The sequence below is a fragment of the Rhinolophus sinicus genome, linkage group LG07 (assembly GCF_036562045.2).
Source record: "Rhinolophus sinicus isolate RSC01 linkage group LG07, ASM3656204v1, whole genome shotgun sequence".
Classification (NCBI taxonomy): domain Eukaryota; kingdom Metazoa; phylum Chordata; class Mammalia; order Chiroptera; family Rhinolophidae; genus Rhinolophus; species Rhinolophus sinicus.
Genome location: NC_133757.1, coordinates 46,505,996 through 46,527,761, shown reverse-complemented (window position 1 = coordinate 46,527,761; position 21,766 = coordinate 46,505,996). Strand labels below are relative to the sequence as shown.

General features: G+C 34.3%; 1 protein-coding gene across 1 annotated transcript in view; it reads left to right on the top strand.

Annotated features, from left to right (window-relative positions):
• DNA2 (DNA replication helicase/nuclease 2) overlaps window positions 1-21,458 on the top strand; it is a 37,397-nt gene extending 15,939 nt beyond the window's left edge. Inside the window, 14 exon segments of the mRNA XM_074339522.1 lie at window positions 3,889-4,006; window positions 4,916-5,081; window positions 6,479-6,673; window positions 8,245-8,475; window positions 11,360-11,476; window positions 11,561-11,670; window positions 11,955-12,069; window positions 12,723-12,942; window positions 15,288-15,481; window positions 15,585-15,674; window positions 15,759-15,963; window positions 17,672-17,761; window positions 18,362-18,544; window positions 19,766-21,458. Of these exon segments, the coding sequence (XP_074195623.1) occupies window positions 3,889-4,006; window positions 4,916-5,081; window positions 6,479-6,673; window positions 8,245-8,475; window positions 11,360-11,476; window positions 11,561-11,670; window positions 11,955-12,069; window positions 12,723-12,942; window positions 15,288-15,481; window positions 15,585-15,674; window positions 15,759-15,963; window positions 17,672-17,761; window positions 18,362-18,544; window positions 19,766-19,960 (2,229 nt within the window). The 3' untranslated portion in view covers window positions 19,961-21,458.
• The last annotated feature ends 308 nt before the right edge of the window (window positions 21,459-21,766 follow it).

Genomic DNA, 21,766 nt, shown 5'->3' with positions numbered 1-21,766 from the left:
CAATGTTCCCTAAACTTAATTTACCATGGAGCTATGGTTTTCATGTAACGTCTACATAGGACACATCAGTGTAAATTCATTCTTTTATTCCCTACCGTTAATGTGATTATATTGATTTTTATGTAAAGTGAAATATAGAACTGTGTCTTACCATTATGTTAAATTCAAGTTTTTTTAATCATCTTTTCTTCTTTTTGGTAAACATAACAATCTTTTGTTGTCCTTCAAATTATCTGAAATTTATATTAATTATAGTTACTTAAAGTAATTTACATAAAGTTCTATTTTGTTTTCTAATTATTTCCCTTCCCTCTGCCCAACTCTACATTGGCAGTTTGCAGTATGTTCTAGGCACTTTTAAATAGGCAAAAATAAAACTAAAATGGAGTAATATTGTATTTTTATGGTATTATATGAATTAAGGGAATAACAGTATAACATTTGCAATATAACTTAAGTTTCCTTTTGCCCTTGGAATTTCACTTATTTCAGCAGATTTTATATAAAATAAGATTTGGATTCAAAATACTGAATTACATAATAAGGGATTAAAGAGACTTTCTGTTTTTAAAAAAATTAAATTTATTGGGTAACGTTGGTTAATAATATTATGTAAGTTTCAAGTGTTGAATTCTATAATACATCATCTGTATATTGCACTGTTTGCTCACCATCCAAAGTTTAGTTTCCTTCTCTCACCATATATTTGACCCCTTTACCCTATTTGTCCTCCGACAACCCTATTCCCCTCTGATAACCACCATACTTTGTCTGTAAAGATACTTTCTCTTATTAAATCTTTCTTGCCATTCTTAATTGTGTACCAAACACCGAAAGTTCTCATGAAAGCTTTTACATTTGGGAATAAAAAATAAGGTAACGTTGTTTCAACTATTATTAGGTTTTATAGATATTGGAGATAGAGGAAAAAGTAGGTTTCCCCTATTAGAAGGCTTGAACTTTTCACTTTGGAAATATAGAAATGGCTGAAATCATGAACTAAAGTCTTGGTTAGATTAAAGCTCTCCCAAGGAAGGAAAATCATGTCAAGATAGAAGAAAAGCTATTTTTTTTTTTTTTTTAGATTTTATTGGGGAAGGGGAACAGGACTTTATTGGGGAACAGTGTGTACTTCCAGGCCTTTTTTTCCAAGTCAAGTTGTTGTCCTTTCAATCTTAGTTGTGGAGGGTGCCGTTCATCCTCAAGTTGTTATCCTTTCAGTCTTAGTTGTGGAGGTCGCAGCTCAGCTCCAGGTCCAGTTGCAGGGGGCGCTGCCCACCATCCCTTGTGGGAGTTGAACTGGCAACCTTGTGGTTGAGAGGATGCATTCCAACCAACTGAGCCATCCGGGAGCTCAGTGGCAGCTCAGCTCAAGGTGACGTGTTCAATCTTAGTTGCAGGGGGTGTTGCCCACCATCCCTTGCGGGAGTTGAGGAATTGAACTGGCAACCTTGTGGTTGAGAGCCCGCTCTCCAACCAACTGAGCCATCCGGGAGGCAGCCCAGCTCAAGGTGCCGTGTTCAATCTTAGTTGCAGGGGGCAGAGCCCACCATCCCTTGTGGGACTCGAGTAGTTGAACAGCACCCTTGTGGTTGAGAGCCCACTGGCCCATGTAGGAATAGAACCAGCAGCCTTCAGAGTTAGGAGCATGGAGCTATAACTGCCTGAGCCACGGGGCCGGCCCAAGAAAAGCTATTTTTAAAGTCAAAGATTTGAAAAAATGTGTTCTGTGTACATGAGACTGAAAATGTTTTACTTGTTTTTTTTAAAGGAAAAGTTTGATTGAAATCACTTTTGAATGCTAAAAGGAAGAGAAATATAAAAGCACTTTGCATGTTGAAATCCAAAGTGGTCTAGATTAAAAGACCTTTCTTCTTCGAAGGTTGCTGCTCTAAATTTGTAGTGCCTTTAAGGCAAAGAATGTTACTGTATTTAATTTTGTTCAGTTGGAACTTTTATCTTTGTAAGAAGAGAAGCTGCAAGAAGAACTTTTAAGAATAAAATAGTATTTCATGTATTAAAAAAAGAAGAAATTGATTAGAGCAAGGGTCAAACAGAAATAGTGGAGTTTGTTGCGTACTCATTGTGCAAGAAACAAGGAGACATTGAAAAATAATTATGGTAATTCATTGAGTTATATAGATATTGGAGATGAAGAAAGACAGATTTCTTCTCTTAGAAGATTTGACTTTTTCACTTTGATATTACAGAAAAGCTCATGTTATAAATGACTTCAATTAAGGAAAATCTTTATTTTATTAATGGATTATATTCCAAACGTTCATTTGTAAGTGAGTGATTTATCATTTGAAATACATTTTCTGAAGGAAAAATATATGGAACTGTGATTCCTAAACCCGCTCACGAAAACCTATGTAATTTGTGATATAATTGAATTACAATAATACTGTAAAATTTGAACCCAAGTTCTTTTTGTCCCATATTCCGTGAATTTCACTTCAGATATTTTCCTCTTCTCATAAGTCCCAGAAGCAGAGTCCTATGTAGCTTTCCTTCTGCCTCAGTTCCCATTGAGGGAAATACTTCACACGGAAGAACCATTAATTTTGGATGACTTGTTTGGTCCACAGCCCCAAGTTGCTACCCTGTCGTTTATGAGTTCACTTTAATTTTAAAAAGTTTTATTTAATATTTATGCTGTATCAGGGAACACAAGTAGGGTGCTTGTAAGAAGACCTCCCAAAACATGTTTCATAGGCTCAAATTGAAGCAACAGCCCTTCATAAGAATCTTGTGTTTATAGATGAATTTAATATATCAAGCTAAAATACCAAACTTTGGTGGGGTTATTTCCTAAGACTGAAATTTTCCACATTCTACTTTGTAGATATTTGAGGTTACCTTAAGTATTTCTATAAATGTCCTTGATCTTTGAGGTATCTGGGATTGTATTCTCTTTACAAAATTTATATGTTGGAAGTTTCTTCTGTATTTGTATTACTTGCTAATTGCACAAGCACCACTATTTTTGGTAGGAGCAAAAGAAAAAAATCAGTGAGATTTAATTTATTTTTGTTTTTGTAAACCTGCCTTGTGAACTTGATAAGTTTGTAGATATAATATTTATGCTGGAAATAATACTTTTTGCCTTCTATAGAGTAATCATTATATTTTAAATATAGCTTAGGAAACTAGAATATAATTATAATTTGACATTCTTAGGCATATTAATTATAATTACTGATCTTGTTGTTTTGTAATTTTATGACCTAAAGACTAGGTGTTCTTAAATCATTTAATATTTTAATCTTGGAGATCGCTTGGAAAACAAATTAACTTGTTAGGTTGTATATGCTAAATGACTTACTCTTGCTGCTAAGGTGTTTTCAGGAACTACAGGATCTATTTCTAACTGTCTTAGATGTTTTCTCTGAGGAGCACATAAATCTAGTGTAGTTAATGATGCTTCATGCCCTGGAAAAAACATTAAACTCTGAGTTAGTCTCATTTAGTTGTCACAGTAATTATGACAAAAATATGCGTTGTAGTGTTTAGTTCCCTTATTTTAAACAGGAAAAATAGTGTCTAAACTTCAAAATGTAAAACAAACATTTAAAAAAATGTAAAACAGTTTAATTTCCCTTGTTAATTTACTGGAAACCCAAATATTTCCTTTCTACGAAAAATTTGAAATCTTTCTTTTTTGTCTGTGAAACTGAGAAGCATAAACTATGTTTTGTGGAAATTAAATATTTGACATTGAATTTATTGTGTTAGCTTTACTAATTCTGCTCATGTTATTTTCAAAATGGAAATAGCTTAGTTGACCTTTTGATTTTAAAATTACAGTATGTGTTGATTGCAAAACATGTATGGAAGGATAGAAAGTTAAAGTTTTATTTGACAAAATGGGCGATATTTTCACAGCTTGTTCTGTACACACTGCTAAGTCAAGAGAGAAGAGCTGATCCAGAAGCTGGGCTGCTCCTGTACCTCAAGACTGGCCACATGTACCCTGTGCCTGCCAAACATCTGGACAAAAGAGGTCGAGCTGTTGTTTTTCAATTTTACTTCTCTGGGTTTTGTTATTTTGTGTATTTGTTTGTTTTTTTCCTTCAACTTTTGGCACATACTTTTTGGCACATTCCTTCAACTTTTGATATGTAGAGGCAGACCTCGGAGGTACTGCAGGTTCAGTTCCAAACCACCACAATAAAGCAAATATCGCAATAAAGCGAGTCACACAAATTTTTTGGTTTCTTAATGCATATAAAGGTTATGTTTACATGATACTATAGTTTATAAGTATGCAATAGCATTTATCTAAAAAAAACATTTAATTTAAAAATACTTTATTGCTAAAAAATGCTAGACATCATGTGAGCCTTCAGCAAGTCATAATCTTTTTGTTGGTGGAGAGTCTTACCTTCAATTTGTAAAAAATGCACTGTCTGTGAAGTGCAATAAAGCAAAGCACAATAAAATGAGTTATGCCTGTATTTATACCTGACAGTAGCTCACTGCACTTTAAGCCTAATACAGGCTCTAATTTGTAGTTGTGGTATTTTTAAAAAAGAATTTTAACAATATACCATAGATTTGAAAACATTATTAACCTTTAAACATTTTATTATACAAAACTTTGTTTTAAACTTCCTGTCCTGTACTCTAGATAGCTATATTTATCCTTAGCATTATTCTCAGCTGATAAAACACCAACTGTACAATATTTACTAGTTATTAGATACATGGTTGTTGAAAGAACTTATTAAGTGAAGGAAAATGGAAGGAAATATACCAAAATGTTAACAGTGACTATTATAGTGTAGTAGGGAATATGAATATTGTCCTTTACTTTTTTGTTTTTAAATCTGAAAGTTTTACTTATGCAATGGAAAATGTATATCATAAACTTAATTCTTAAAAAACATTCACCCTTTTTTCCCCCCCATAGAATTATTAAGGCTAAGAAACCAGATGGCATTCTCTTTGTTTCACCGCATTAGCAAATCTGCCACTGGAAATGAGAAGACAAAGCTTGCTCCTTTGCCACAAATAATTGAGGAAAAGCAAACCTGTAAATATTGTTCACAAGTGGGCAACTGTGCTCTTTATAGCAGGTAAACATGCTGTCTTCCAGAAATGTTAATTCTAGTTAAGTATACACTCAACTCAAAATGGTTTAACATTGTTGACTGCTCTGGCATTGACAATTTCATTTTAGTTATTTTTCTCTGTGTGTAGTATTTCTAACATGAAGGGATTAGGAAAAAGCAAAAGCACAGTTCATATTTTATAACAAGCCTTGGCGAATTTCCTTGGGGAATACTAGAATGCTTTTTAAACTTTTTCGAAAAGTGGATTTTTTAATCTTGCTGCACATAGTTTCTGGAGAAATGAAATAATTTTAGGACTTACAGACTCTGGTTAGGAACGATATAAATAGTAAATAGTATAGGCATTTTGAATACAACACAACTTTTCTTAAATGGTATTTCAAGAAGTCTTCCATTTTTCTTAGTTGCTATTGTAATTTCAGGCCTTTTGTAGTTAAAAACGGAATTGGTTCTGCCAGATATGCAGTTTGGTATGATCCAGTGGACTTTTCTTATGAACAGTCATATGTATTTATACCATCATAGGCCAGTGAAAGTTTTGAAGGACACAAAAAAGTAGTTAGATGTAGGGGGTGCCCGGATGGCTCAGTTGGTTAGAGCACGAGCTCTGAACAACAAGGTTGCCGGTATGATGCCCACATGGGCCACTGTGAGCTGCGCCCTCCACAACTAGATTGAAAGACAACGACTTGACTTGCAGCTGATGGGTCCTGGAAAAACACATTGTTCCCCAATATCCTGCCCTCCTCCCCCCCAAAAAAAAGTAGTTAGATGTAAATACAGAGTAGGAAACAAGGTCAACTCAGAACCAAAATTCTAATTCAGCCTGAAAATTCACTTAAAGGACTTTTAAAACTTGTATCAAAGGCTCTCTTAATGGCAGAGGACAGTTAACCATGGGAAGTCTGGGCCTATAGTACATTTTCTTTGAAATCTTATATTTTCAATGTTTTGTAGGCGCTCCTATGACATATTTGTTTCTATATGAAAATGTAAAAATTAGTATTAAGTGAAATTGATACTCCACATGATTCTCCTTGTTTGTATGTTGACTTTCTTATGGCACAGAGCTAGATGTACAAACATTGTGATTTTGAGAAATGTGGTTGTACGAAAACCCAAAATAGCTGCTTATAGGAAAGAAGACTATACCAAACTTTAGTTGTTAGGGGGATAGTCATTGAAGGCAAAATAATGCAGGAATGAGTTACATATGCATTTTGTTTTGTAAAGAGCACTTGATTTGTGAAATGTTAGAATGACTTTTCAAGAAAATTAGGGGCTATAGTTTTAAGTTATGATGATCATCATATATATGTACTTATTTTCGAAATACCTCATTTCATAACCAGCCAGTGAAATGTTTTATACACATCTCTGACGTGGAGCTTTATTTTCAGAGCAGTTGAACAAAAGATGGATGACGATTCAGTCCCAATTGGCATGCTGCCCCAAATAAAAGAAGGAACCCAGCATCTAAAGCTTACACACTTAGAGTATTTCAGCCTTTGGTGTCTAATGTTAACCCTGGAGTCACAATCTAAGGATAATAAAAAGAATCACCAAAATATATGCTTAATGCCTTCTTCAGAAATGTAAGTGGTCCATTTAATACAGTAAAATTTCAATAATTTGGATTAGTTGATGGGATGTCATTTGGAATTCATAACAAACATAGGTTATGTAGCATATTAAAGATATTCAATTCTGTATATTTGTGCTAACTCCAGATGGCTATCAATGAATTGTTTCTAAGTAGAGCACCATTGTTAGCTATTTTCAGTAGGATAAATATGCCTCAAGAAATTTTATTTTAAAAATTATTAGTAAATCCTTTTTTATCAGTGAAAAGAGTATAAACTTGCGTACAGTATAAGGTGAATTTTAGCATATTAGTAGAGTGTAAATTAATGAAGTTTTACTTCTGTAACTAAATATTAGTATTTAAAAGTTTACAGTATCACCCCAAAAGATTTTATTTAAAAAAATGTTATATTTTTAGTAACTTTTTTTAGTTTCCATTTATTTTTACACAATATGTAGAGGAAATATGTTATCATTCTCTCATAGGCATCTGAGGAAAAAAAGTTGACACACTCCTTTCAAGAAGCATGCCTAATGTGACATATAATAATTAATGTTTTTTTTAAAAATTAAATATATTGGGGTGCCCGGTTAGCTCAGTTGGTCAGAGCATGGTGTTGATAACACCAAGGCTGCTGGTTCAATATCCACATGGGCCACTGTGAGCTATGCCTTTCTTTAAAAAAAAAAAAAATAAATGTATTTACATTAATTTAAATAATATATTTGATGCAGATTCAAATTTTCTAGTTCATCAATCTTATATTTTGTGAGATCCACTTTTTTACAAGTTATTTATAAAGTTGCAATGTTGTATATCTTAGCATGGTGTTTTTCTTTATGTAATATTTAGTTGCTTTTCATCCATTTATTTCTTTCCAGAATGAATATTGGTAATAATGTGACTAGAAATATCTGGATTGTTATTTTCTTAATACTAGACTTAACACAGGAAACATTACAGTGGAGAAAGTTTAAATAGTTATTGATAGATTACTATAGTACAGTGAATATGTTAAATGTACATATCAACAAGCTTCTGATGTTGTATAGTGTTTTAATTGTAGTGCTTGAGAGATTGTAAATGTTTAATACTTACTTCTTAGAAGCATGGAAATATCATTTTGCTTGCCATTATTTTAATAACAATAATTATAAATCCTCGTGTAAACACTGAAGAAATACTCGTAGGTTACTATTTTCTTCACATCAGGTTCAGGAACAGGTTATTACAGTATGTTCTGTAATGTTATGTTATGCCCAGGAGATGGGGATGCCCTTCAAGCATCAAAATGTTGACACACACATTGTTCAGAGATCCCAACCTGTGGGGGCAACAAGGGAGGTGCTCCTTTGCACGTATCTAGAGGTCTATTGGTGAGAGATTATTTTAAAGCTAATAAAGTGTTTCCTTAGCATTTCTAAAACTATAGTGTGGACTGTGGAAAATGTGAAAATGAGACTCAAAATTAGCATTAGAGTTTCCAGGGATCAGATGAACAGATAAATTGTGGAAAACTGCAAATATAATATTTATGTATGTGATGTGAATGGAAGATTTCTCTCTCTTTCTCTTTCATAGGGAGCAGAGTGGCAACTGCATTGGAAACCTGATTAGAACAGAACATGTAAAGACAGTTTGTGATGGACAATATTTACATATTTTCCAGCATAAAAATGGTGCCATGCCTATCACAAATCTAATGGCAGGTGACAGAATTATTTTAAGTGGAGAAGAGAGAACACTACTTGCTTTGTCTAGGGGCTATGTGAAGGAGATTAACATGACAACGGTAACCTGTTTATTAGATAGGTAATTAAATACTCCTTTTGGGGGGGGCACGTAATTGATGTAAATCACATTCCATACAGTTCATTCCATCTAAAGTGTACAAATTCAGTGGTATTTAGTATATTCACAGAGTATACAACCATCACTAAAATCAATTTTAGAATGTTTTCCTCACCCCAAAAAGAAGTCCTGTACCCTTTAGCAGTCACTCCCCCTGCCCTAGACAACCACCAGTTTCCTTTCTGTCTCTATAGATTTACCTGTTCTGAATGTTTTATATAAATGGGATCACAGTATGTGATTTTTTTGTGACTGGCTTTTTTTTACCTAGCTTACTGTTTTTGAGGTTCATTTTCATGTGGTATCAGTACTTTGTTTCTTTTTAAAAATCAAGGTAAAATTCACATAACATAAAGTGACCATTAACCATTTTAAAACACACAGTTCAGTGGTATTTAGTATAGTCACAGTATTATGCAACCATCACCTCTATTTAATTCTAAGACACTTTCATCATCCTAAAAGGAAACATACCCATTAAGTGCTCACTCCCTACCCCAACACCTGACAACAACCAATCTTTCTGTCCCTATGGATTTAAATATCTATGCTTGATATTTCATATAAATAGAACCATATAATATGTGACTTTTATTTTTGTCTGGCTTCTTTTACTTAGCATAATGTTTATGAGGTTCATCCACGTTTCAGCGTTTATCATTCCCTCACTTCTTTTTATGGCTAAATAACATTGTCCTATGTGGCTAGACCACATTTTGTTAATCTATTCACCAGCTGATGGATATTTGAGTTGTTTCCAGTTTTGGGATGTTACGGCTAGTATTTGCTATAAATACTCACCTACAAGTATTTATGTAAACATTTTTATTTGCCTTGGTCGATATCTCAGTGGGGTTGCTGGATCAGGTACTAATTTTGTATTTAACATTTTGAAGACCTTCCAAACTGCTAAACTTTTTAGTACATCACATTCCATAGTGCTGTGGACATAGTCTTATCTAATTCTCACAACCACATGTACGCAGACAGGATAGATGTGTGTTAACTATAAAGCTATTTCTCCTTGGTACTCTGGGTACTCAACATTTTGTTCTCCTTTTTTTAAAAGAAAATATTTTTTTCCATTTATAGTTGCACTATAAAGTATATTTATCTCAGTTAAAACAAAGTGGGTTGATTTAAAGAAAAATTGTAAGTAAATAGTAGAATAGTTGATATGAAATTTTGTGCTAGAGACCAAAATCCACATTCACCAATATCCGTATTCCCCTCTTCCTGTATTCCCAGCCTGCCTTGCATTTAAGTGCAGACATGTATCGTTATTTTTCAATGGATGGAAATCAGCAACTGGGATGCAGTGACTTCTGGGTAACTGCAGTGGAAATGTCCAGGCTTGTTCACTACCAATCAGTAATCCTAGTTAAGCCGTAACCAACCCTAGTTTATGTTTCATGATATGGGAGTATGAGCCACACTGTTTGTGTTGTCTATTAGGAATCTCTCAGTCCCTTGCAGTATTTATTTAGTGACTATCATGTATGAGGTGTGTTGCAAATCCTTGTGGGTAGACAAATATGTAAACATATTTTCAGTCTAATATGACAAATGTTTGAATTGATGGTAGCACCAAGGAGAGGCTTTTAACCCAATTTTAGGAGGCTTAGGGAAGGCTTTTCGAAAGAGGTCATTCTTAATTTTCGTCCTGTGGATTAATAAGTTAGTCTGGTGCAGCAACGTTAGACGAGTGTACCAGACAGAGGGAAATGGTACATAAATGTGTGATAGTGTGATATAGTATGAAGTGGAGTATGCAGGAAAGTGCAGGTAATTGTTTCCGGAATGTAAAAGATAAAGAAGGGAGTGATTGGAGAGATCAGGTTATAGTAGGTCTTATATACCATGTGAAGAAGTTTTGACTTCATTTATTCAAATGTATTGAAGAATTATAAGCAGGAAATGATAATAATCAGACTTGCTCTGTGGAGAGTAGAGTTAATGGAGGCAAAACTGAAAGCAGAGAAACCAGGAAACTGTTGTAGTGGCCCAGGCTAGAGGTGATTGAGGGCAGGGTAGGTTTGACAGAGAGAAGTATGTAGACAGTAAAATTAGCTGGCATTTAGATGCTAATTGGATATGCAGGTTGGAAAGAGGGTGAGGGAGAGGGAAGGATGAAGGCAGCATGTAGATGCAAGTACTGTTAACTGAGGTCAGGACCACAGAAGGAGGATCAGGTCCTGCACGGACTAAGAGTTGTTCAGTTTCGAATATATTGAGCTTTCATAACCCAGGTTTTAACCTTTGGAAAGATCTTGCTGCCTGCTGTCTATCCAAACCTGAAGCTTGGGTGGGGAACCAGGTACCATAGGAGAGGAATGTAAGGTCAGGCATGAAGATGTAGACTTGGGATTTAGAGCTACAAGAAAGCATAGGACCAAAGGGAAAATAATAAAGAGCAGATCAGAGGTTCAAGGAAGAGACCCTAAGGATCTCCAGGGCTTTAGGTGCTGTTGGAGGAGTAGGTAGAAGGTTTCAGGAAAGAGACCTGTACTCCAAGTTGGAGGAGGGCGGAGCCATGTGCCCAGGATGCTTCTGGGGTTGTGAGCCCAAGTTCGATTTCAAGGCCAAGTGAATTGACAGCAAATGTAGGTTCCTGCATATTAACTTCTTTGACCTTGGTGCCTTGTGTCCTCCCCTTCTCCCTTTTCCCACCAGTCCAGCGTCTCATGCTATCTTTGATTGATTGGCAAGTATAAATTGGGCTGGTAGCCATTTTAATAGCTATTTTGGCCCATATACTCTTAGCAGGCAGCAACATATTTCTTGTATAGACCTACTGACTGTGTTAAATAACAAACCTTCATGTGCCTCTGTTTTACTATTTTAGGAACTTGTCAGTACTCCCAGAATCAACTTTGTTCAGATTGGACCAGGAAGAAAAAAATTGTGATACAGATACTCCATTAGGAAATCTTTCTAAATTGATGCAAAATACTAATATCAGGTGTGTAACAGTGAATGAATCTGAATTTTGAATTTTACGCCACTTTCCTAAGAATATTACTAAAAGCATTTTCTTTCTTTTCAGCCAAAAACTTCGAGATTTAATCATTGACTTTCGTGAACCTCAGTTTATATCCTACCTCAGTTCTGTTCTTCCACATGATGCAAAGGATACAGTTGCCTGCATTCTAAAAGGTATGCTATAATCAGCATGTCTGCTTCCATTACTTTTTCTTGGTTCTATTTATAATTTAATCTACATTATAGTCTAGTGTTTTAATAATTTATATGGAGTTATAGTTTTTAGACAAAGTCTTTGGAAGTAGTTTCCGTAAGTCCTTAAAACATCACCATATTTTCTTTCTTTGAAAAGATGTATTGAAGAACAGACTTGAACAGAGGCTGCTTTTCTTATAAGATAGTTAACTTGCTCTGAAATTCAACACTCTTTTTCCTGTTATTTTAAAATTTAAATGTAGGTTTGAATAAGCCTCAAAGGCAAGCAATGAAAAAAGTACTTCTTTCAAAAGACTACACACTCATCGTTGGTATGCCTGGAACAGGAAAAACAACTACAATATGCACTCTTGTAAGGTTCCTCTTCTTTTGCTTAGAAACTAAATATTTAAATCAGCTTCTCCTTAGTTCATAGAATGTGATGTTTGTTATCAAAACGACTGAATTTTCAATTAAAGTGCTGTTATTTCAAATTAACTTTTTAGAATGACATGAAAAATAGAAAAGCTGAATCACAAATAGTTGTCATCATGTTGTAGATTTCTTGTATCTAGGATTGTGTAAGACCTCTTTCTGTTGGTCGTACGTGTATCATTGTATGTTTTCCTTCTCTTTAAAAAATGATCAATTATATAGAGATGGTTAAAATAGATTGTTCTTGTATTGTTTTTCATATTAGTAAATTTCTGAGCAGTCTTAGACTAATCATAATGAGGACAGCAAATATTTATTTATTGATACCGTGTGGCAGGCACTATTCAAAGTTCATATTATTCAATTTTATTATCACTAATAATATACTATTAACATCATAAATAACATGATAATAATGCCATGTCATTTTCATAAAATATTTTGGCTTTATGAATTAAAAAAAATTACTTGGCTCAGCTCTTAGATATGCTTCCTATTAAATTTTCTAATTCTGTTTGAAAAATATAAGCATGTTAAAAATTATCTGGAATAAAAAGTAATGCTGTTTACCTTTTTCTTATTCATTATTAGGTAAGAATTCTCTATGCCTGTGGTTTTAGTGTTTTGTTGACCAGTTATACACACTCTGCTGTTGACAACATTCTTTTGAAGTTAGCGAAATTTAAAATAGGATTTTTGCGCTTGGGTCAGACTCAGAAGGTACATCCAGATATCCAGAAATTTACAGAGGCGGAAATTTGCAGATCAAAGTCCATTAAATCTTTAGCTCTTTTAGAAGAACTCTACAATAGTCAAGTAAGTATAAGTATGGTATAATAATGCTGACAGTAATTTCTGTGGCCAGAATGAGGGTAGAAACAGTACTCTGGAAAGTTCAGTTGCATTGACTAAATTTGCATGTGATTAATTCATATAAACCACAGGACCGGTTTACTAATTTATTTGGTTTGTTTCTGAACTGAAATGAGGTGTTTGGTTTATTATTGAGGGATTCTTACCTTCTAGTTTAAAATAATCTAGTAAAGGAAAACTCCGTTTCTCTCTACTCACAACACTTCTGACACTAAGAATCTGGAGTTAGTGCAGACTCCACAGATGAAGGGATTTAAGGGCGAAGTCCCACAAGACTGCCCTCTACTTCAGTTCTCATCTGTAAGTCTGGGCTTCCTGTGCTTTGTCTGAACAACCAGCTATAAATCAGATTACCATGACCTCCTCCTTAAGTTCAGTAATTTACTAGAATGGCTCACAGAACTCAAGAAAGTGCTTTACTTACTATTACTGGATATATTGTATAGGATGCAATTCAGGAACAGCCAAATGGAAGAGATGCAATAGGGAAAGGTCCTGGAAAGGCTCCTGGAGCTTCTGGCCCGCTCCAGGTAAACCACCCTCTAGAGTTTTTGTTCTGTGCCACAGGTCTGTGAGACTTGTTTATTTTTTCCCCCCAGTATTTTCTCTCCGTTTCTCAGACTATAATTTCTATTTTTCTTAAAACTTAAAAAAAAAATTTTTCAATTATAGTTGACATTCAATAGTCTATTAGTTTCAGGTGTACAACATAGTGATTAGACAATTATGCAATTTATGCCATGATCCCTGATGAGTCTGGTTCTCACCTGGCACCGTACACAGTTATTACAACATTATTGACTGTATTCCCTATGCTGCACTTTACATCCCCATGACTATTTTGTAACTGCCAATTTTTTACTTCTTAATCCCTTCATTCAAGCCCACCAATTATTTCTTGTTCTCCAAGCCCATCAATAATTTCTATTTTTCTGTGGCTCTGTTCACTGATTCTTTCCTTTGTCCCCTGCTGTTGAGCTTATTCTGTGATTTTACTAAATTTCAGTTATTATATTTTCAGTTCTAAAATTTCTATTTGGTTCTACTTTTATCTTTTTCTTTGCCGAAACTTTCTATTTTGTTGAGACTTTCTATATTTTCATTTGATTCAGATGTATTCATAATTGCTCACTGAAATATTTTTATCATGCTGCTTCAAAATCTTGGTCATATAATTCTAACATCACTGTCATCTTGGTGTTGGCATCTGTTGATTCGTCTTTTTTCAGTTAGTTTGAGATTTTCCTGGTTCTGTGTATAACGAGTGATTTTGGATGAAACCTCAGCATTTTTGTGTTATTTAAAACTTCTGTTTTAGCTGGCTTCCTCTGACACTACTTTGGTAGGGCCGGAGGGTATGCCACCTCATTAGTGCCAGGTGGGACTTGAGTCCAGGTTCCCCACCCTGCCTCTTAGCACTTATGGTGGGTGCCCCTCCTTACTGCTGGACAGTGAAAGAAATCTAAGCTCCTCAAGCAGTCGTCACTGACATTGCGGGTGGGGGCTTATTACCAGTCTGCAGGGGTGAAAGTCCTGGCTCCCTCCTTGCCCTTCTCTAAACTATACTCTGGTAAGGTATTGGGGAGCCTTATTATGGCCTCAGGACAGCAGAAATCTGGGCTCCCCATATGGCCTCTGCTGGGGATAGGGGTGAGGGCTCTGTGTTTTCCGTGGTGTTTGGCTAGAGTAGAGTGGTTCTTATGTAAGTTTTCTGTCTACTAGGCTTTCCCTTTCCTGTTCTGTTGGGTTTTTTTGTTGGAGCTTTTTTTTGGTCTGTACGCATTGGTGTTTTTGGCTTGCTAGCTTCCATATCTGGGATATATGAGGCAAAAAGAAAACTTACGGAACAAACTACTGGGATATTCCTCTGGTCCCAAGATTCCTAGCTTGTCAACCTGTTCTCCACCTTTCAGATTTCTCATGTTTGTTTTATATGTAATGCCCAGGGATTTTAGTTGTACTCTATGGGAGAAGTAAGGAAAAGTCCTGGTTGACATTTTGAAAAAACCCCAACGTGCTGCCTCGTGAGTGTTTCAGATTTCTATTTGGAAATATCCAAATTTGAGCATTGTTATAGTACTTGGAAGATTTACTTGACTTTTTTCAATTTGTAGTAAAAACATTAATTTTTTTTGCATGCTATAAATGTTTCAGAATTAAATAATATTGGGGGATTCCTGTTATTGGGGACAAAAAGCTTTTTTTGGATCTTTTAACTTTAAAAATGGGAAAAACAAATTATATTTCTTGGACATACTAAATAACTGGTCTGTTTTATTTGTTTTTAGCTTGTAGTGGCAACAACATGTATGGGAATAAACCATCCAATATTTTCTCGTAAAGTGTTTGATTTTTGTATTGTGGATGAAGCCTCTCAAATTAGCCAACCAGTTTGCCTAGGGCCATTGTTTTTCTCACGGAGATTTGTGTTGGTGGGGGATCATCAGCAGCTTCCTCCCCTGGTGCTAAACCGTGAAGCAAGGTAAGTTTTCATTTTAAACCAGACATTGAAGTTTTCATTTTAAACCAGATTCTTTTTAAGGGACAGTTACAGTACACTGATAAGCCTGAATTTGTGTTGACAGAACTCTTGGCATGAGTGAAAGCTTATTCAAGAGGCTGGAGCGGAATAAAAACGCTGTTGTACAATTAACTGTGCAGTACAGAATGAACAGGTATTTGTAACAGTGTCAGCTATGAGAGATTTTCATGTTTGTTTTCATCTACCAAAACTAAAGTTATTTTTGTAATTCCCTTAGCAAAATTATGTCCTTAAGTAATAAACTGACATATGAAGGAAAGTTGGAGTGTGGATCAGACAAAGTGGCCAATGCAGTGATAAACCTACCTAACTTTAAAGATGTAAAGCTGGAATTGGAATTTTATGCTGATTATTCTGAAAATCCTTGGCTGGTTGGAGTATTTGAACCAAACAATCCTGTTTGTTTTCTTAATACAGACAAGGTAAAAAAAAAAAACACCAACATTTTCTTTAGTTTTTCTCCTTTTATTATTTAAATTTCTCAGTTTTCAGTAGCAAATGCTTCATTAGAGCTAATGAATTAAAATTAGTGTTCGTCTTGTACTTAGCTGAGACACAAAAGAATCTTTTTTTTTGGGGGGGGGCGTTGGTGGTACACCCAGTATCTTTGGGAGGAGGTTTATTCTGGGGATTGACAGATGTCAAAATTGACTTTGAAAGTAAAGCTAGAAAGTGAACTCAAGTGTATAATTACATTTCCTAGAAAAGAAACTGGCACTGATACTGTCAAAGGGCTTGGGTTTACAAATGGACAGAAGATACGATAAATTGATATTCTTTTAAAGACCTTAAAAAAAAAAAAGACCTTATTTTCTAGAGCAGTTTTATTTAGGATCACAGCAAAATTGAACTGAAAATACAGAGATGTCCCACATACCTTCTGCCCCACATATGTATATGAAGACGTCTTTAGAAACTTGTCATTAAACAAAAATCTTCACTAGGACTTTAAATGACTTGACTGTTATTTCTAGGAACTAAGAACAAAAGTTCGACGCTATATTCGTACAGTTTCTTTTATATAGTGCTTCTTAGCATTGATTTGGCAGTCTTCACAGAAATTCAAATAAAAATATAGTGGTCAATTATATATATATGCATATTACTCTGAAATAATTGTATCTTTTGTTATTAAGATGGTTGGAATCAGCTGCTTGTTAAAAATAGGGCCTCACCATAAGCACCCTGATGGAATTTTCGTTTTTTTATGCATTGCCCTAAGCATTTCAGGTTCAAGAATTAACACCTAGGGACAGGCAGCCTCTGGCAAATTTATTGAGGTAAACTGATCTCACAAATGACTGCTTTTATAAACCACAATTTCAATTTATTAGTTATAATTTACAATTATTTACCTCACCAGTGACCACTTAGATTCTTTATTTTTGCTACTTCAGGTTTCCTCTTTCTTAGCATCAGAATTCCAAATAAGTTGTATTAAAAATAATCATTGCCTCAGCCGGTGGAGGGGAGTGGGGTGGGGGGGAGGGGGGTAATGCAAGGCTCATAATACCAGTCTGGGCCAGGGAGCTGTGTTCTACACAACCAGACTGAGAAACTGGAGTGTGTGTGTGTGTGGGGGGGGTGGGGTAGGTGGAAGAAAGGAGGGGGGGAAATCAAGATTACTTAGGGATGATGTAGGAGCAGAATAGTCCTTGGAGAGTTTTACCAGGTATGGTAGAACCTGGGGAACTTTCATCTGTTCCATTATTTGTATAAAAGGCAACAAAGACATAGAAAGAACTCAGATATTAGAGCCAGATCTAAGTGCGATTTCCTAGTGCCATGATTTATTGTGAGGCCTTGGGTAAGTTACTTATCTTTTCTGGCCCTTGGTCCCTTTAAATGGGAGATAAGTAAACCATGTGAACCCAATATGTGGTCGGCTTTCATAGAGAGATTTTAGTCTGAATCATATAGCATGTTTAAGGTGGTTGCCTCTGGGTGGCTTTCTGAAGGTAAAGAATCTCATTCAGTTTTGTTAATTTGTTTACCTTCACCTGTTAAGACGAAGATATTTTTCTTCTGTCCCCTCAATCAGTAGTACAGTCTCGATGGCTACCTGTGTACTGATAGTACTCTTAACTTCAGAAATTGTTTTATAAGCAGGATGTATATTTTTCTGTTTAGGTTCCAGCACCAGAACAAGTTGAAAAAGGTGGTGTGACCAATATAATAGAAGCTAAACTTACAGTTTTCCTGACCTCAATTTTTATTAAGGTAATTTAGAATTTAATTTTGAGGGCTAATTAATATTAGTAGGGTAATAGAATTAATATTAGTGCAGCGTAACAGAATGTTAGAATGCAAGGAAATTAAGATTAGCATTAATCTTTGTTTATTAAGATTGTTTTTGTTTCTTTGAGAAAATTTATCTGAGACATGTAATTTTTTATAATGGCATTTTGGATTTCCATGTAGGGTAACTTTTTGTAACATCAGATAATTCTGATTGTGTCAGTATATACTGTAGTCAGTATGGTTGGGGATTGGGAACTTCATTGTAAGGGATAACAGAAAATGAAATGTATTCCTTTATACTTTTTTTTGTATGGCAGCACTGTTCTAGTGGCATGAAAACCATTATACTACGGCCAACCTCTAAAAATCAAGGGAGCAATGTCTGAGGAATTTATTTCATCTCAGGCAATATGGATGTAGCTTTAGAGCAAATTCAATAATTATATTTACTTCTTGCCGATAGGAATATCTATTAAATCGTGTGCATTATGTAGTAAACATTTAATTTAATAAATTTAGTAAAGCTTAAATAACAAAACTCAGGATTTTTCATTTTAAATTGTATCCTTTTCTGTTTAGGCTGGATGTAATCCCTCTGATATTGGTATCATTGCACCATACAGGCAGCAATTAAAGATCATCAATGACTTATTGGCACATTCTTCTGTTGGGATGGTTGAAGTTAATACAGTAGACAAATACCAAGGAAGAGACAAAAGTATCATTCTAGTATCTTTTGTTAGAAGTAATAAAGATGGAACTGTGAGTCAATTGTATTTTCTGCTGATTTGTCTGGGTCATTTTTTCCCCTCTCTTTTTTAAAAAAACTTGTGGTGAAAACACAGAACATAAAATTTACCATCTTAACTATTTTTAAGTGTACAGGTCAATACTGTTAAGTATATTCACACTGTTGTGCAACGGATCTGCAGAATTTTTTCATTTTGCAAAATTGAAATTCGATACCCATGAATAACAAATCCCTAATTCCTTCTCCCTCCAGCCCCTGGTAACCACTATTCTGCTTTCTGTCTCTTTGAATTTGACTCCTCTAGGTACCTTATGTAAGTGGAATCATTCAGTATTTGTCGTTTTGTGACTGGTTTATTTCACTTAGCATAATGTCCTCAAGATTCATCCATGTGGTAGCATGCGTCAGAATTTCCTTTGTTTTAAAGGCTGAATATTTTATTTATACATTCACTCATCAACAGAATTTGGATTGTTTCCACCTCTTGGCTATTGCATTTGGGGCATTTTAAACATAAAGTTTTCCTTAGATATACTTTCAGATTTATAGACAATTTCAGGTTTTATTTTGTTTTTTGCACTTTTACCTCTCCTTGATTCATTTTTCTTGACTATGTGATATGTTTTTTAAAATATACGTAGTAAAAAGTCTCCCTTCTACACTGTTCCTCTTCTACTCAATTCTTACCCTCATAGATAAAATCACATATTTGGTTTTTTTGGATAAACTTTTATTAGAGTTTCCTATGCATATGCAAGCAGATAGGAATCAGTATTCATAGTTCCCTCCTTCTTACACAAAAGGTAACATACATACTATTCTGAACTTTGCTTTTTCCACTTAATAAAATAGCTTGAAGATCTGTTCTTAGAGTTGCGTAGTTTTCCATTGTATATATGTGTCATGGTGTATTTAACCATTCCCCCAGTCTTCTCTTTTTATAACTGTTACAAACAATACTATAATGACGAGATAGCTCCACTTTTTAATTTTTATTGTATGTATTTATCAATTTTAAATTATGGCTAGGATATCAACCCAAGATAAAATATTTGAAGTTGGCATTGTGGTCAAGTTTTTCCAGCTGTCTAGATTTTTAAATGTGTTGAATCTTTTTCTGCAATGTATGTTTTTAAAAGTAATAAAATAGTTCAAGACAAACTGTGTTCTTTGCCAGAACAAACTCAAATATACAAGAAAACTCAAATAATCGAAAATTATATTTCTTTCAGCTTGGTGAACTCCTGAAAGATTGGCGACGTCTTAATGTTGCTGTAACGAGAGCCAAACATAAACTGATTCTCCTGGGATGTGTGCCCTCACTAAACCGCTATCCTTCTTTGAGTAAACTACTTTATCATCTAAATTCAGAAAAATTAATATCCTTTTTGTTTTGTGTATTGTCACATTTGATCATGCTATTTTGAGTACTTTTTATTTATGTACTTGTAGAAATTAAAACTCAGTGTCTTGTATTTTCCATGTGCATATTTCAAAGATCTGATTCTACAACAGAGAGAAAACAATTCACAGTAAGTAATTTTAAGCAAAAAGTGAAATAATGAAGGTGATGAAAAAGGACAGTTTGTGGAATGAGAAAGGGAGAAAAAAGGAACTTGATTTGTTGCCCTAGGAACAGGGTGCATGCTTCCTAGAACACATCTAGGAATACTGGTTATCCCTTCTGGTTCCTGTCACCCCAACTAGAACTCTTTTTAAAGATCTAGGACAAAGTATTATATTTAAAAATGGGGAAGTATCCCTTTTTTCATATTGTAGTTTATTTTAAAAATAGATTATCTTTTTAAAAAATTATTTGAAGGTGTTAGGCTAAGATATATAAACCTTATTGTTTAAGTACATTATTATCCATAGAATGCCATAAAATTGTTTATATAATTTTTTAGCAGTCTTGTAAACCAAATTATACAATATTAAATAATAATGTCATAAACGTTTTATGTGATTCCATATTGTGTTAAATATATCTTCCTTAATTTATTTTACATCATTGATCTTCCATCAGGAGAACATGAAAGCCTTTGTCACATATTGGGTGATTTTCAAACAAGATGAAACACTGTTTTCCTTGCTTTTTTCATACTTGTCTAATGATCTCTATTTTTCTATCACTTGTAATTTGGACAAGCTGTAAAATCAGTGCCTGTTTAGGCTATGGAGATAACTTTTATCCCAAGGGTATGAAATGATACAAATGTGCTCTGTTCAGAGTTCCAGTTTTTTGTTTTTTGTGGGTTTTTTTTTTTTGTGGGGGGAGTATAATCTTGTTAAACATAAAGTTCTATCACCATACAGTATTGAACACAGTATTTATTTTTAAGTCTAAGGTGTCAATATTAATTTGATTTTGTATATTTTTATCATGTTTTATTTATTTGAAATTTAGATAAAGAAAATTGATTTATTTTTATAATTTAAGCACAGTCTTGTGATGATGAGAATATAGATGTGATTATTTTCTATATTTTGAGGCCCCTGTCCAAAGGCCATTTATTATTTCCAATTAATTTCTGATTCTCTCTTACTCTCCCACTTGTAATTTTCAGTATTCAGTATTCTAGAGTGGATTTTGATATAAAAGAATAATTTTTACTCTTCTTTAGAGGAGAAATTTTGTTTACTGAATTGATGACAAATTGAAAAGATATATCCCTATTTTCACCTATTTATGTTCATATGCCCCTTTGTTTTGGGGTATTACTCAATTTTTCTTTTTTGTGTGAAGATGTTTTTGTAAAACAGAATTACCTCAGAGTACTTAGTTATGAATATGGTGACTGATTTTAACCTCTGTGTATCTATCTTCTGGGGGAAAATCTCTCATTTTTCTAAATTGTTTCTACTTCATGTTTTTAAAAAATTATTGCTTGACGTTTTTATGAAATAAATTGTTTTCTACTGTTAGATCTTATTGTGTCAATTATTAATACTGAATAATAATTAAGCTCAGGGTTATCCAGCATTTTTTCCAGTAGTCACAAATGAAATATTGATAATACTCTAAAGCTGAAGCCAAGGGGTATTGAAGGATTTTAGATAATTTCAGTTTCTGCGCGTGATATGAATAAGAAAGTTTTCTTGGTTTAGTCAGTGGTTGCTTCTCTACAGGTTTGTATGGCCTGTAAAGTAAAGCCCTATGGAAGAAGAACCTGAGGAGTAGTTCTGTATTTTTTGTCATTTGTGAATCTGTCTTGGTTAGATGATGCTAGCCA